Genomic DNA, 14,388 nt, shown 5'->3' with positions numbered 1-14,388 from the left:
ATGGCCACCGCTGGCTGGATTTTAATCTAGGGGGTGTCTGTTTGCCCCAGCTGCCTTCCTCCTAGAGCAGGTCCTGGAGCCCAGGGAGCAGGGAAGACACTGAAGAGGAAGGAGGGAAGGGGGATGGTAGGGTAGGGGATAAGGGCATGTCTGAGATCCCAGAGGGCCAGTTAGGGGCTTCTCCTCCCAGAATCCCCAGCACCCAGCACAGAACCAGGCTAAGGAAAAGCTGAGATGATGAAGCCACTGAGTTGGAGGAAAGGTCCGACGGGGGAGGAAGGCGCCTGGGCTCTGGAGGGCTGGGAGCGCCACCACTGATGCCAACGGGGGCCCAGCCTGAGGGCGAGCCAGGGACCTGACCAGCCCCAGCCTGACTTGTCAGGGTCTGTCCTTGCCCGATGTTCCCCCTTCACAGTACATGTGGGATGGGAGCGGATTGGGGGGCAGCCCTAATCAAGGCGTGGCTGCTGGACTTGGAGCTGACCACTGGCTCCCTGGCGGGCAGTAGACCTTCCGCAGAAGGATTTCAGCAGGTTCCTCAGAGCAGAATGGTATGCTCCTTGGCCTCGGGAGCTCCCTTCTCAGACAAAAGCCCTGGCTCCCCACGCCCCGTCTGGGCTCCCTGAGGTCTGGGTGCACGTCCTTCCTCCAATGGGGCTCCCTGAGGGCAGGGGCCGCTCCTTCCCCGTGGTCCCTGCGGGGAAACGCCGTGTGGGACTGGTGCTGCCCACAGGGAGCTTCTGGGCCGACTAGCCAGCAGGGGGCGCTGTGGACTCAGACACGCGGCCCTGGCCAACGATGGAAGGTGGCTGGATGGGTGGTGAGGTCTCCTTGCAGTTCCTCCTGTCATATCCCTCGCCCCAGCCAGGCTCGCCTGCCTTGCACACAGCGAGGTCTTCACTTTCTCACAACTTCCCAGCCCAGCCCCATTGTTCTCCCTGTCCTCTGGCTGAGGAAGCAAGAGAAGCAATTATTATGCCCATTTTGCAGATAAGGAGACTAAGGTCATTCAGATGCCAAAAGAAAGGCAGAAGGGGCAGCAGCAGGGCAGAGTGCATAGCATCTGGACTTTGGAGCTAGCAGCCACTGGTGTACTGTGTGTCACCTCAGTGGCTCAGTCCCTGTTTGGTTGCAGCAACCCTTGGGGCCTTATTGAGCAAAGCACTGCAGTTGCAGCCAGGGAGAGGAGTGTGGCAGCCCACACCGTCCCCGGCTGAGGAGAACGAGTCTGACACTGGACCCTGCCACCGGTGTGGACAGCACTGGGTCCTGGGGAGGAAGTGCTGCAGAGGGGAAGAGGTGGCCTCGCCCAAGTCCTCTTCTGGGTGGAGAGAGCAGACAGCCAGAAAGGGGAAGAACAGGAGGACTGTGCTGGGGAGCCCTGGTCCCTCTGCACTTTCTCCCAGGTCCTAGCAATTCATCACAACAGCGGGTGCCGCATGGACGCCCTGTGCTGCCCCTCACAGTGTGCCAGGCCCAACCACCCATCCTGGGACACAGGTTATATTATCCTCCCATTTGACAGATGAGGAAAGGAAGATCTAGAGAGAGAAAGTCACTTGTCTGAGGTCCCCAGTGGGAAGTGGGTAAAACGGGATACCCACTCCAGGTCTGCCTGGCACATAGCCACCACATAGGGTTGGTGGGGCTGCAGTCTAGGTAGAGAGAAGAAGGCCCTGTCTGCGGCCAGGGTAGGGACTGAGTCTGTAACTGGGAAGGCACCCGAGGGAGGAGCATGCTCAGCAGGAAGTGGACAGGGTAGGGGCACGGAAGAAGGAGCACTAGCCATGTGTCTTCAGTCAGGGAAGCCTCCTGGAGGAGGCAGCGGAGGGGGACAGGGAGGAGGGGAGGGCCTTGCCAGCAGCCTGAGCATAGCTAATGAAGCAGTTAGGCCCAGCTGTTTCCAGATGCACATGGTCTGCGCCCGGCAGGGTCAGAGCATGAAGCTAGAGGGGCAGGCAGGGAGCCACCAAGAGAGGAGGGCACCATGGCATCAGAAAAAAGCCCTTGGCAGCTGTGTGAGGATGGCCTCGGAGTTCTGATTGGTTCCACTGGTTGTTCTTAAGGAAAGAGATGAGGATCTAAATTACTATAGAAACTGAGAGGTGGAGAGGAATGAGGAAGAGGGGATGAAGCCTTAAGACACCAAAGCGTTAGAACCCACCAGATGAGAGAGCCAATAAGACGCACTGGACAGAAGGCGGTGGTCAAGGGTGGCTCAGCCTCTGGTGTGGATGATGGGGAGTGTGACTGTGAGCTAAGATGCAGCATTCAAGTGGAGGAATGCACTGGTAAGAGAAAGACAACTTTGGTTTCGGACAAATGAGTGTAAGGCATGTATGGGGCTCTGGAAGTAGACGGGAGCTTTGAGCTCAGAGTTAAAGAGGGATAAGCGGTCAGGACAGGAGTGGTAGTTCTTTGTGAGGCCGAGGCAGGAGGATCACCTGAGGGCTGGAGTTCAAGACTAGCCTGGCCAATATAGTGAAATCCCATCTCTACTAAAAATACAAAATTAGCCAGGCATGTTGGTGCACACCTGTAATCCCAGTTACTCAGGAGGCTGAGGCAGGAGAATCGCTTGAACCCGGGAGGCGGAGGTTGCAGTGAGCTGAGATCATGCCACTGCACTCAAGCCTGGATGACAGAGTGAGACTCCATCTCAAAAAAAAAAAAAAAGAAAAAAAGAGAGGAATAAGGGCTCAAACTAGAGCTAAAGTCAGGCTGTACTCTTCAACTGAGGGAAGCAATCAGGATGGACTAGAATTTGAGCTTAGTCTGCAATCAACGAGGGAAGTACAACAGTAAGAACACCCATTAAATCTGGTTAGGTTGTGTTCTAGAACTTGGAGAAGGAGCCAAGGGTCTGAGCAGACCACAAGCCAAGTTCAGCAATGGTACCAATCACTCTTGAGGTGTGCACTTCACTAGAATCATTCATAAGAACTCAGCTCAGGACTTAAAGGGAGCCTATCAGATTTGAGGCCAGATGTCATCAACTGACCTTAGATCATTGAGGTGGGATCTCTTCTCTGAAATGTTCCCTCTCCCCCTTCCCCTCTCTTCAGGGCCAGCCTCTTGGCTGGCCAGTGAACGCTTCCAAGTACCTTCACACTTAATACCTCAATCGCTCCTCCACTCAACAGGTGAGGAAACAGCAGTATAGTGAGAGTGGCATGTGTCGGGAGGAGCCCAGGCTTGCTTTGACCTCTCTCTGGGCCCCCCCACTCCAGAAGGTTGGAACAGCATTCTGCAGCCTTCCAGGATGTGGAGGGGGCAGCAGTGTTTGTGTTCAGTGGCGAGGCCGACCTCCGATGCCCATGGGAAGGGTGCGGTGGCGGGTGCTCACCCTGCCCAGGGATGCTGTCTGCTCCTGGACTTGTTTATCAGCCTACGGGGTGATCAGCATGACCTCAATGGTGAGGTTTTTGGGGTTTTGTGGTTTTGTTTTTTTCTTTTTCCTTCTAAGGAACAATTCGTTTCGGTCAAACTAGAGCAAAAGTGACTGGTGTTCAGACACCTCTTTCCCCAGCCTCTGGCAGTGCCATTGGAGGAACTGTCCCCTGAGGGTCATAGAGGAAGCTGGCAGCTCAGAGGGTTGCCTCTTGTCCCTGCCCAGCCCCACCCGCTTCCCCTGACTGCCTCCCTCGCATGCCAGGCTTGGGCAGCTTCCCATCACAGACTGCGGTCTGGCTGGGGAGGCCTGCACTCAGCCCCTCCCTGGGGCCTCTCAGCCTCCCCCCTCTGCTGTCCAGCTCAAATGGTGGGGAGGACGTAGAGTAGGACAATTCAGGGAGAGGAACTAATCCCCTCCCTCATCCCACTGGGATGCAGAGGAGGAGGCCAGGCTGAAAGGGAACCACACACATCTCCGGTCACTTCTGTCACTGCTATACTGACCCTCCGGCACTTCCCATGTGCCACTGGGCCTGCAGGTTGGTATTGGGAATGGTGAAGGTGAGGGGATGCAGAAGGGAATGCTAGGCTGTGGCAGGGAAGGGCTGGCCTGGGCTCCCAGGAGGTGAGGGGCTAAGTCCCAGGGCATGGTGGCCGGACACAGAGGTGGATAGAAGGCCAGCAGGCTGCCCCATCTGAGCCTGGGAGAGCCTGGGAACCCAAAGGCCCATCACAGAGGCTAGGAGGCAGCTGTGTCCACGTGAGACAGAACTCAGGCTGGACTTGGGGGTGCAACCCCAGGATAAACTGGACACATTGAAGGGCGAGCAGCTTGGCCTCTGTCCAACAGGAAACTCCCTCTCCGCAAGGAGAGAGGGCATGAGCACAGAGTAGGGGCGCCATGCATTTCCCAGGGCTTCACTGCAGACAGCATCTCCTGGGAGGTAAACTGAGGCCCCTGTGTGCACAGCAAGAAACTAGGGCAAGCCTCTTGGGGCTAAAGGTCAAGGAACGGAAGGTTCCAATGTACCTGCCCTGGTAGTTTCTGGCAAGAGACCTCCACCGCCTTCCCTTCCAGGATATGCCAGGCTGCAGGCTACAGTGCCGAGAAGGAGAAGACGGAGGCGGTGGTGATGTCACCCGAGGAATTAAGTAAGCAGGGGAGCTGATAACATCGTCCAGCCAGGCTCGCTGTGGGCAGGGTGACTCACTGAAGACGGCCCGCGATTGCTGGGTGATTGTTGCTGTGCCCGGCCTGTGGGGCTGGGGAGGAGGAAGGGGGCCGGGCCCACAGAGCTGTGACAAGTTCCTCGCTGAGGCCCCTGCTCAGGGGAGAGACCTCAGTACACAGTGTCCTCCACCTCTGAGCCCAGGACTGGCTCAGGAAACAGCCCCCCTCTGCCTGTTGCGATTATCTTTGTCCACAGTGTTTGGTGTGTGTTTGTGGGGTGTGTCGGGTGATTTTCCTGCCCGCAGCCCGCTGGGTGCTCCAGGTACTAGCGATTGCTCACAGCAAAGCACTCGCCCCCTCCCTGGTTGGACAACTGTCTGTGGAGACAACACCGGATGGCAAACTGCTAACCGCAACCACGTGGCGTCCTTACAGAGGGAACAGCCTGTTCCTCCCGCTACAGGCACCTGCAGACCTGCCCCATTCCTGGCTCCCTTCTCCCTCAGTCCCTGCTGAGGGGATGGTCCTTTCCCACCCGTAGGGGCACCATGGACTGTTGTCCAAGTTGAGAACTGTCCAACTGCAGGGGGCACCATTCACTTCGTAGTCTTCGTGCCAGAAGCTACGGCTGTCCACAGTGGCCCTGCCCCTTCCCTTTTGTAAATTACTTCTCAGTTCCCTCCTCCACCAGAATGATCACACCAAACTTTCCCCCATGCATGCTTGCTTCTTTATCGCCTGGCACTCTCATTCATTCATTCCACAAAAAATTGTTGAGTTTGTGCAAGGTACTATTCTAGGCAAGGGAACATGACAGATCCTCCTGGAGCTCATGGAGTTCACATTCTAGCATGGGGGAGAAACAATAAATAAATAATTGAATACATAACACTGCAAGTGACAATAAGTGCCACCAAGAAAACTGAAGCCAGCCCAGGGGGAGAGGGTAACAGTGCCCTACTTCAGTTAGGACTGCCAGAAAGGCTTCTCTCTGGGGAGGTGGCCTCTGAGTGGAGACCTGCAGGCAGCAAAGGAGGAAGCCTTCCCGGCAGAGCCCCTCCCATTGGCACCCAGTGCCAAAAGAAGTTTCTATAACCCATCCTGGTTCTGCCAGGAGCCTGCGGCATGGCCTGGGGCACTCAATTCCCAGTGCGGGCTGTCTATTTCCTCCCTGACAAACAAGTGGCCTAGTCGCACAGTCTCTTCCAGCACAAATTCACCCACCTGTCGGCTTGAGGAACATGACAGGAATCTGGGTTGGAAGGCCAACTCAGCCACCCACAAGCTGTGTCATCTTGAGCAGGTGACTCAGCCTCTCTGAGCCAGTTTTCTTTCCTATAAAATGTCAAGGAATTGTGGAGGATTAAATGAGGTTGTGGAACTGAAACCACCTGGCACACAGTGAGTGCTTCATGGATATTTTCTAGGGCTGCGCCTGGGCGAGGTGGGGCGAGGTGGGGCCTGGGTGTGCAGTGAGAAGGTGCCGGTAAACGGCTTCCACTGAAGGAGCCTGGAGAAGGCAATGCTGACCCCAAGACACAAAGCTCGGGTGGCTGTCCAGGTCTGCAGTGGCAGGGCCCAGGCAGCTGGCCCAGGCTGGGACCCTACCTCTACCCACCCCGGGCCGGTGCACTCCCCACTGACAGCAGCTGGTGGGGCAGGCAGGGAGCTGCAGTGGGGCCCCCAAGAACTGTCACTCCGCGGCCTAGCTTTCAACTTCCTTTGGGGCCCAAGCCACTCAGTTCAACACCTCTTCCTTCCTCCTTCACTCAGGCTGTTTGTAGTGAGGGCCAGCCACCCTCAGACTCCAGCCATGGTGCTCCCTCTCAGCTCCAAGAGCCCAAGGCAAGGAGGTGGAAGGTTAATCAGAGTCCACCCTGGTCAACACGTCTTTCCCAACGCCTGATGTGAGTTTAGGCACTTAGACCCTGCCAGGCACCCAGAGGAACATGCAGGTGCTCAGCAGGTGCAGGGTGCGGGCAATAATACCAACAGCAGTAATAATAACTAGCCTTGCTGCCACGGGCCAGGCACTTTCCATCTAAGACCTCGCTTGATGTGAATCCTGAGATGTGGGCGTTTTTTATCCCCTTTCATACTTGAGGAAACCGAGGCTCCAGGAAGTATGGGTTGTGGGGTGTTGGCGGCAGGGTTCCTGAGCCTACTTCCTGCAGGAAAGGAGCCTTGCAAGGCACAAGGGATCTGGAGAAGCAGAAGTGGAAAGACTTGGGTGGACGGACCAGTCTGAGACTGGGGAAGGGCCTTGCAGGGAATTCCTGTCCCACAGATGCCTGCAGGCCCCAGTGTGGGGCCCCTAGCCCCACCACCCCAGCCCAGCCCGCAGCTGCTGTGTCACAACCCCTAGAGTGGCTTGGGACTCTGAGTCTCCAACAAGCTCCCAGGTGACCTGGAAGCAGCTGGCTCAGTCTGGGAGGCCAGAGCTGGGCTGCAAAACCCTGACAAGGCCATTTCTCGGCCCTCCTGACTTTGAGGCAGGAAATGATCATCATGGCAGCTAATATTAATGGACAGCTTTCCTGCACAGTAGATGTTGTGCTAAGCACTTTGCATGTATGAACCTACTTAACTCTCACAACAGTTCTGCAAGGGAGAGAACCTGGGCACAGAGGCTAAGTGACTTGCCAGTCCTACAGAGCTGGCATTGAACCTGGACATCTGGCTCAAGGCCACACTCATCTCCTCACAAAGCAGGATGCCTGGGGTGGAGAAGGCCGCAGGGCAGGGTCTCGAGCACTGGGTCCGAGTGCGGGGCTGGAGCTGGCAGCAGCAGGTTTCTGAGCAGGGAACCAGCATGCTCCCCAGGACTGGCCACATGGTGTGTGCATGAGGGAGCCCTGGGCAGACAAGCTCGACACCACTAAGGGCTGAATGTGGAACCCGTCCCACAGGGATGTGGTTTTGACATGAGAAGGCAAAAGAAATAACGCTTCCCTCAAAGGAAAGAACTGACAAAGCTGGGCGCCCATGCGTCGGACACAAATACTAAAGGTGGAAGTTCAGACACTAGGAAGGGTGCCTGCAGCCACTTCCTCTGCCCCCACCCCCACCCCGTTCCCCTGCAGCAAGGCCTAGTACAGATAGGTGCACAGCTCCTGGGCCTGAGGTCTAAGGACAGCCAGCCTGGGGGACCACCTGTCTGTTCACATGTGTGTGCAAGACGCTCAGGGAGGAAAGGCCTCTGTGTGCTTGCTTGCAGGGGGTGCCTGTCCCCACCCCAGCCTGCTGCTGCAGCCGAAGAGGACAGACACCCTGACGCTAATCTGTACCTCTGGGGCCTCAAAACCACAGCCACGTCAGCTGCGCGTGCAGATGGACTAGGTGGGAGGTGGGGCCACGTATGCAGCGAACGCAGGTGTGCGCCAACATGCGTGTGCAGGGCGGACATGCCCCCACGCCCCCGGGAGGAGGACAAGTGGGGTGGGTGGTCTAGAGATCCAGTGGCCGCCTGGCCCCTCTCCTTCCCCTGCCCCCACCTCCCCTCTGAGGAGCAGCCATGGCTTTGAGGACCCCCCTTCTTCCCTCAAGCTTCTCTCTGCTGTCAGCTCCAGTGCCAGCGACAACCTAAGTAAATGTCTATAGAGCACCTAAAATGGCCTGGCAAGTTCTGGGCAGTGGGGAGACATCAGTGAGAAAAGTAAAGATTCCTGCCTTCCGCTGGGCGCGGTGGTTCATGCCTGTAATCCCAGAACTTTGGGAGACCGAGGCAGGCAGAGTACCTGAAGTCAGGAGTTCGAGACCAGCCTGGCCAACATGGTGAAACTCCATACCTACTAAAAATACAAAAATTAGCTGGGCGTCATGGCATCCGCCTGTAATCCCAGCTACTCAGGACGCTGCGGCAGAAGAATCCTTTGAACCTGGGAGGCGGAGCTTGGGGGGAGCCGAGATCGTGCCACTGCACTCCAGCCTGGGCGACAGAGCGAGACTCTGTCTCAAAAAAAAAAAAAAAAAAGATTCCTGCCCTTGTGGGGTCCACCTTTTGTTGGGGAGGCATAATAGACAGAATAAATACATTCCATTCTCTCTTTTTTTTTTTTTTTTTTTTTTTTGAGATAGGGTATCCCTCTGTGACCCAGGCTAGAGTGCAGTGGCGGGATCACAGCTCACTGCAGCCTCAAACTCTTGGGCTCAAGTGAACCCCCTACCTCAACCTCCTGAGTAGCTGGGACTACAGGTGTGTGCCACCAAGCCTGGCTAATTTTCTATTTCTTTTTTGTAAGGACAGGTCTCGCTATGTTGCCCAGGCTGGCCTCAAGGGATCCTCCTGCCTCATCTTCCCAAAGTGCTGGGATTACAGGTGTGAGCCACTGCGCCCAGCCTCACATTCTATAATCCTTATGTAGGCAGTGGGTTCTATGGAAAGAAAGAGGGGAAGCAGACAGGGCTGGGAGATGAGGAGTGCCCGTGGGTGCAGGGGTGTGCCCTCACTCAGGTCACCATAGTAAGCTGGGTGCTCCAGCGAGGCCCCATGAAGAGGCCAATATTTCAACAGGAGCTTGGAGAAGGAAGAGCCAAGCAGAGTCTGAGGGAGAACATTTCAGACAGAGGAAACAGCTAGAACAAAAGCCCTGAGGCAGGAGCCTGGCCAGGACTGAGGGAAGGGCAGGCGGTGGGGTGACAGACTAAACTGGCCATGTGCCTCCAGGATTTCCAGTGTGGTCCATGTGAGGATGACTTGGCTCATGGCTGAAATGATTCTCTAGTCTGTCAGGAAACTCAGGCTAACGGCAAAGGCCTGATTTCCAGTCGATTAAAGAGAAAGGACCCAGTAGTACCTGCAGGAGAGGCCACAGGGTTCACAGAGGAATTGGTGCTCTGGGAGGAAGAAGGGGAAAGAGAAGGAGAGGGGTTTACATCAGAAGGAGCCCTGCTTTGGGGCCCAGGCTGGGGGCCCCTAGAGGGTGCAGGGGAGGGAGCAAAGGATGGGACCAGCTACCCTGAGGCCCAAGGGTCTCTCTAGGGGGCCAAGTCTCTGTGTTCCCAGGACCCCCACGAGCCCACCCTGGGAGCTCACTGAGAGACTCCAGTGTAGAGTTCCATCCTGCTGCCTGGAGACTCAGCTGCTCCCCACAGGGAGGAAGGGAGCCCAGGACGCAGCCACCTCTGCGCACCTGCCTCTGCCTGCTGGAGGCCGCCAGTCCTGCTTACTAGACCCTACTGAGGCTGCTGCCCCTCCTTCTCCAAAGCACCATTAAACAACCCACGTGGGGGGCTGGGGGAGGTGACCCCAGGAGGTCTAGCCTGATGGTTGAACAGGGGCAGGGATGTGCGCCTGCATGCCCACCTTGCCCTGCCACATGTGGACAGCTGGCATTCTAGGAGGCAGATCCGCTGGAAAACAGTCAAAGCCGTGGAGTATGTGATTCTGATGGAGGGGGTGGTGGGATTCAGCAGAGGGAGCTTCTTATGGCCTAGAAAAGTGAGGGGGCTTCTTGGAGAAGTGGGCTTGACCTGGGCGTTTCAGAATGGGAGTAAATTTGAAGGAGTAGAGAGGAGAGAGGATACCTCCATGTGCTCACACATTTACACACACATTTACACTCATGCACACACCCAGTCCCTTAAGCCCCCCCATCCATAGGTGCTCACAGCCAGCAGTATGCACACACACCTCACACACAGCAAAGTAATGCGCACACTCAGAAACACATGCGCCGGGGCATTCACGCTCTTATGAGGCATGCCGATGCTACAAGGGTCGCCCACATACACTCTGGGCACCAGAAACATACAGGCCCCTTAGAAATGGGCTTGGGAGAAGACGAAGATGTGTCTGCAACGTGTAAGAAGAGCAGAAGCTGACAGGTGGCAGTGGGGGGTGGAGATGGGGCGACAACAGATATGGAGACCTAGAGAAAGGCAAGACCTACAAACACACCCACATGCAGACCACACATCCGTTACTGTCAGCTTCAGACAGACCCCGCAACCTTCCTGCCTTCGGAAAGACACCGCTTAGTAACTACGTGACACGATGCGCGTCATCTAGCCTCACCAAGGTTTGATGCTGTCTTCTATAACATGAGGATTTGATAACACCTGCTCGTCATGCCAAATTGATTTCCTGTGATTTGACAGGAAAGTCCTGTCTAACTCCAAAGCACTGTTCAGAATTCAGCCACTTCTCCCACCTCCAGAGGGATGCCTCTGGCCAGGCCACCCTCCCACCAGTCTCCCTGCCTCTTCTTGCTCCCACTATAGTCTTTGGCCTACCCTGCAGCCACTGCTCTCCTCCTCCACGCCAGCCTCTGTGATTTCATCTTATTCATAGTAAAAGACAAAGTCCTTTGCCAGGGGTGGGGTGGGGTGCTTCCTGATCTGCCCTCCCTAGTTCCCTTATCTCTCCCCTTCTTCCCTCCTCCAGCCACCTGGGACCCCTCACTGCCCCTCACTCACCTCAGACACGCTCCCCTCTCGGCGCCCTTGCACTGGCCGTTTCTCTGCCTGGAACATCCCCAGGGCTCCTCCTTTAGGATTTACTCAGATGACTTCCTCTCAGAGAGACCTTCCCAGGTCACCCTAGCGAACACTGGGCCCTCACCACAGAACTCTCTAGCCCCTTACCATTTTTTTTCCTTCTCCTTGGCCTCTTTACTTCCCAACACAATACATATTTTATTTGTTTGCCTCATTTATTGTCTGTCTCTCTTGTCAAAATGAACTCCATAGGGGCAAGGACTTTTGTCTATTCTATTCTCAGCTGTGATCTCCCGGCTCCCAGAACAGTGCCTGACTCATAGGACTCAATAAAGATTAAGTGAATGAATGACTGAAATGAGACAGCAAATCAGTAAGCATTTATAAAGCACGATTAAGAAATAGAAGCGGGGCTGGGCACAGTGGCTCATGCCTGTAATCCCTGCACTTTGGGAGGCCGAGGTGGGTGGATCACCTGAGATCAGGAGTTTGAGACCAGCCTGGCCAACATGGTGAAACCTTGTCTCTACTAAAAATACAAAATTAGTAGGGCATGGTGGCACACGCCTGTAGTCCCAGCTACTCGGGAGGCTGAGGCAGGAGAATCGTTTGAACCCGGGGGGCAGAGGTTGCAGTGAGACCAGATCGTGCCACTGCACTCCGGCCTGGGCAACAGAGCGAGGCTCCATTCCCCACCCTCCCAAAAAAATAGAAGGGGAGGGACCAACCCTGAGTGAGGCATCACCATGTTCCAGGAATTGCAAACACAATATTCCCTTATTCTCCATCAACCCTGGGGAATCATTCTGATTTTATAGATGAGAAGATGAGATCAGAAAGGGGATGGCCTATGGATGGTCACCAACAATTCCTCTCCTCTCTGTATTAGAATGCTGTTCTTCCCTTCATAAGGTGGAGCCAGTTCCCCACCACACACACACACCTGCATACCCCTACCTCTGCCTTGGCTCTGGGCTGCCCTTGTGACTTGCTCTGACCAACAGAATGTGGCAAAAGTGATGCTGTGTCGGTTCTGGCATAGGCTTTAAGAGGCCTGGCCTCTGGGCCAGTTATACAATTTCTGGAATCCAAAGCAAAATGAAAAAGTGGAGCCCCTTATGCAAAAAGCAAGAAAAACATTGTTAGAGGCACTAAAATATAAAGCTTTCTCTTGCCTTTGATAGTATCTCTCCCTTAACTCACCACAGTGTTTTTAACTTGCTATTTAATGCTACCCTAATTAAAAAGTTAAAATTTGTAAATGGTAGTGTGAATTTTGCTATTCAACTTTATATGGGGCAAAGCCAGTTTTAAATGCAAATAAGAGCATTTAACTCATATGTACAATCATCAGAATTATGCAATTCATATTTCATAGGTCATATATGCATATATATTTCATTCCTACCAGAAGAGTGAGAACACCACACAAAACTAACAACTTTTATTTTTTTATTTTTTATTTTTTATTTTTTAGACAGAGGTTCATTCTTGTCACCCAGGCTGGAGTGCAGTGGCACAATCTCGGCTCACTGCAACCTCCACTTCCCGGGTTCAAACAATTCTCCTGCCTCAGCCTCCTGAGTAGCTGGGATTACAGGTGCGTGCCACCACACCTTACTAATCTTTTGTATTTTTAGTAGAGACAGGGTTTCACCATGTTGGCCAGGCTGGTGTCAAAATCCTGACCTCAGGTGATCCACCTACCTCGGCCCCCAAAGTGCTGGGATTACAGGCATGAGCCACCATGCCTGGTCAAAACTAACATCTTTTAATTTCTCTTCTTGCTGTGCATGTATTCTACCAACACTCTTTTCCTGTGGTTTACTGATGAGTAAGGACAGATGAAAGGAAAAGTAACGATCTATACAGAGATGGGAGGCAAGGAACAGGGTGGACATGCATTTTGCATGGCCCTCCTCTGCTCGTGCACACGCACCATTGTCTTAACTTACAAAACACAACACCATGGGCAGGGCACTATGGCTTGTGCCTGGAATCCCAGCACTTTGAGAGGCTGAAGAGGGAGGATTGTTTGAGCCCAGGAGTTCGAGACCAGCTTGGGCAGCATAGCAAGACCCTGACTCTACAGAAAATTTAAAAATTAGCCAGGCATGGTTATGTGTACCCATAGTCCTAACTACTTGGCAGACTGAGGCAGGAGGATCCCTTGAGCCCAAGAGTTTGAGGCTGCCATGAGTTATGATCACACTACTGCACTCCAGCCTGTGTGACAAAGTGAGACCGTGTCTCAAAACACACACACACACACACAAACACACACACACACAATTCCCTGCAACACTATGTAAAGAAAAAGTGAGCTGTCCTGCCAAGCCCTGCCCAAATTTTAGAACCGTGAGAAATAAACAGTTGTTATTTTGAGCCACTAGGTTTTGTGGTGGCTTGTTACACAGAAGTTGATGACTGATGTAATGGTTGAGATCACAAAGCTAGTAAAAGACCAGGTTGTGGTTGAACCTACATTGGTCTGAATCTCAAGTTCACACTCCTCTCTACCCCACGAAGGTTTCCTTACAAAGCTTTCATAGTGTTACTCCTTCTCTACTCCATGGTGAGTTGATAAGTTTAGGATTGAGCTAGCGGGTGAAGGTTGCTTTGCTGCAACAAATCAAAATTATTATTAGAACTTGGAAGAAGCCACATCTGGACTTGATGTGGGGGACAGGGGTTGGTGGATGGGTCAGGGCTGAGAACAGGCCCAGCCTCTGTCCAGGGTGAATCTGGGACCAGCGGGGTACTGGGACATCTGTTTTCCATCCTGATTCAGAAAATAAAGCTGCTTTCCTCTGCCTACCCCATCCTCCACCTCTGCTGACCCTACAGGAAATGGGAGTTGGAAATCTGGCTGGCCGGGAGCGGCGCCTCCTCTGATGGGAGCTCTCTCTGCCTGCCACAAGATTCAGAGTGCAAGGGCCTCGGGCCGCCTGCACTTGTGCATACTCTCTCCCTCTTCCCCACTGAACCCGCAGGGAAAGGAATTCTCAGGCCCCTGCTTGGTCAAAAAATCAGGTTTTCCCCCTTTAACTGATGGCTGTTGTTCCTGCTGCAGCTATTAGCATACCAAATTAGTAAGGATGTTTTAGCGACAAGAAACAGAACTTCTATTCAATTGACTTAGACAAGAAGAAAAGTGTGTTATCTCACAGTGATAAAAATTTCTTTTTGAGATGGAGTCTCACTCTGTCTCCTAGGCTGGAGTGCAGTGGCAGGATCTCGGCTCACTGCAAACCTCCACCTCCTGGCTTCACGCCATTCTCCTGCCTCAACCTCCCAAATAGCTGGGACTACAGGCACCCGCTACCACGCCCAGCTAATTTGTGTATTTTTAGTACTGATGGGATTTCACCATGTTGGCCAGGCTG

General features: G+C 54.0%; 1 protein-coding gene and 1 long non-coding RNA gene across 5 annotated transcripts in view; one reads left to right on the top strand and one right to left on the bottom strand.

The window, feature by feature from the left end:
• The window catches only part of LOC106992921 (uncharacterized), a 72,830-nt gene that overhangs the window by 39,983 nt on the left and 18,459 nt on the right, over positions 1 to 14,388 (bottom strand). Inside the window, exons 1-2 of one of the 4 annotated variants that reach the window (XR_013402805.1) lie at positions 10,982 to 11,293; positions 5,789 to 5,899 (exon numbers count right to left, since the gene is read on the bottom strand). The exons of 2 other annotated variants lie outside the window; for them this stretch is intronic. Coding sequence is in view for 1 of the 2 variants with exons in the window: in XM_077959670.1 (XP_077815796.1) it covers positions 10,982 to 11,038 (57 nt within the window). In the remaining variant the exon portion in view is untranslated. Of the gene's footprint in view, positions 1 to 5,788; positions 5,900 to 10,981; positions 11,294 to 14,388 lie in introns of those variants that run through there. One more of the 4 variants, XM_077959670.1, reaches the window with a different exon arrangement.
• LOC144333782 (uncharacterized) lies at positions 3,604 to 5,965 on the top strand. Its single transcript, XR_013402812.1, has 2 exons — positions 3,604 to 3,932; positions 4,472 to 5,965. It is a non-coding gene; the product is annotated as an uncharacterized LOC144333782 (long non-coding RNA).

The sequence above is a fragment of the Macaca mulatta genome, chromosome 13, assembly GCF_049350105.2.
Source record: "Macaca mulatta isolate MMU2019108-1 chromosome 13, T2T-MMU8v2.0, whole genome shotgun sequence".
Lineage (NCBI taxonomy): Eukaryota > Metazoa > Chordata > Mammalia > Primates > Cercopithecidae > Macaca > Macaca mulatta.
The sequence above is the reverse complement of the archived record's forward strand: the minus strand, read 5'-3'. Positions and strand labels throughout refer to the sequence as shown.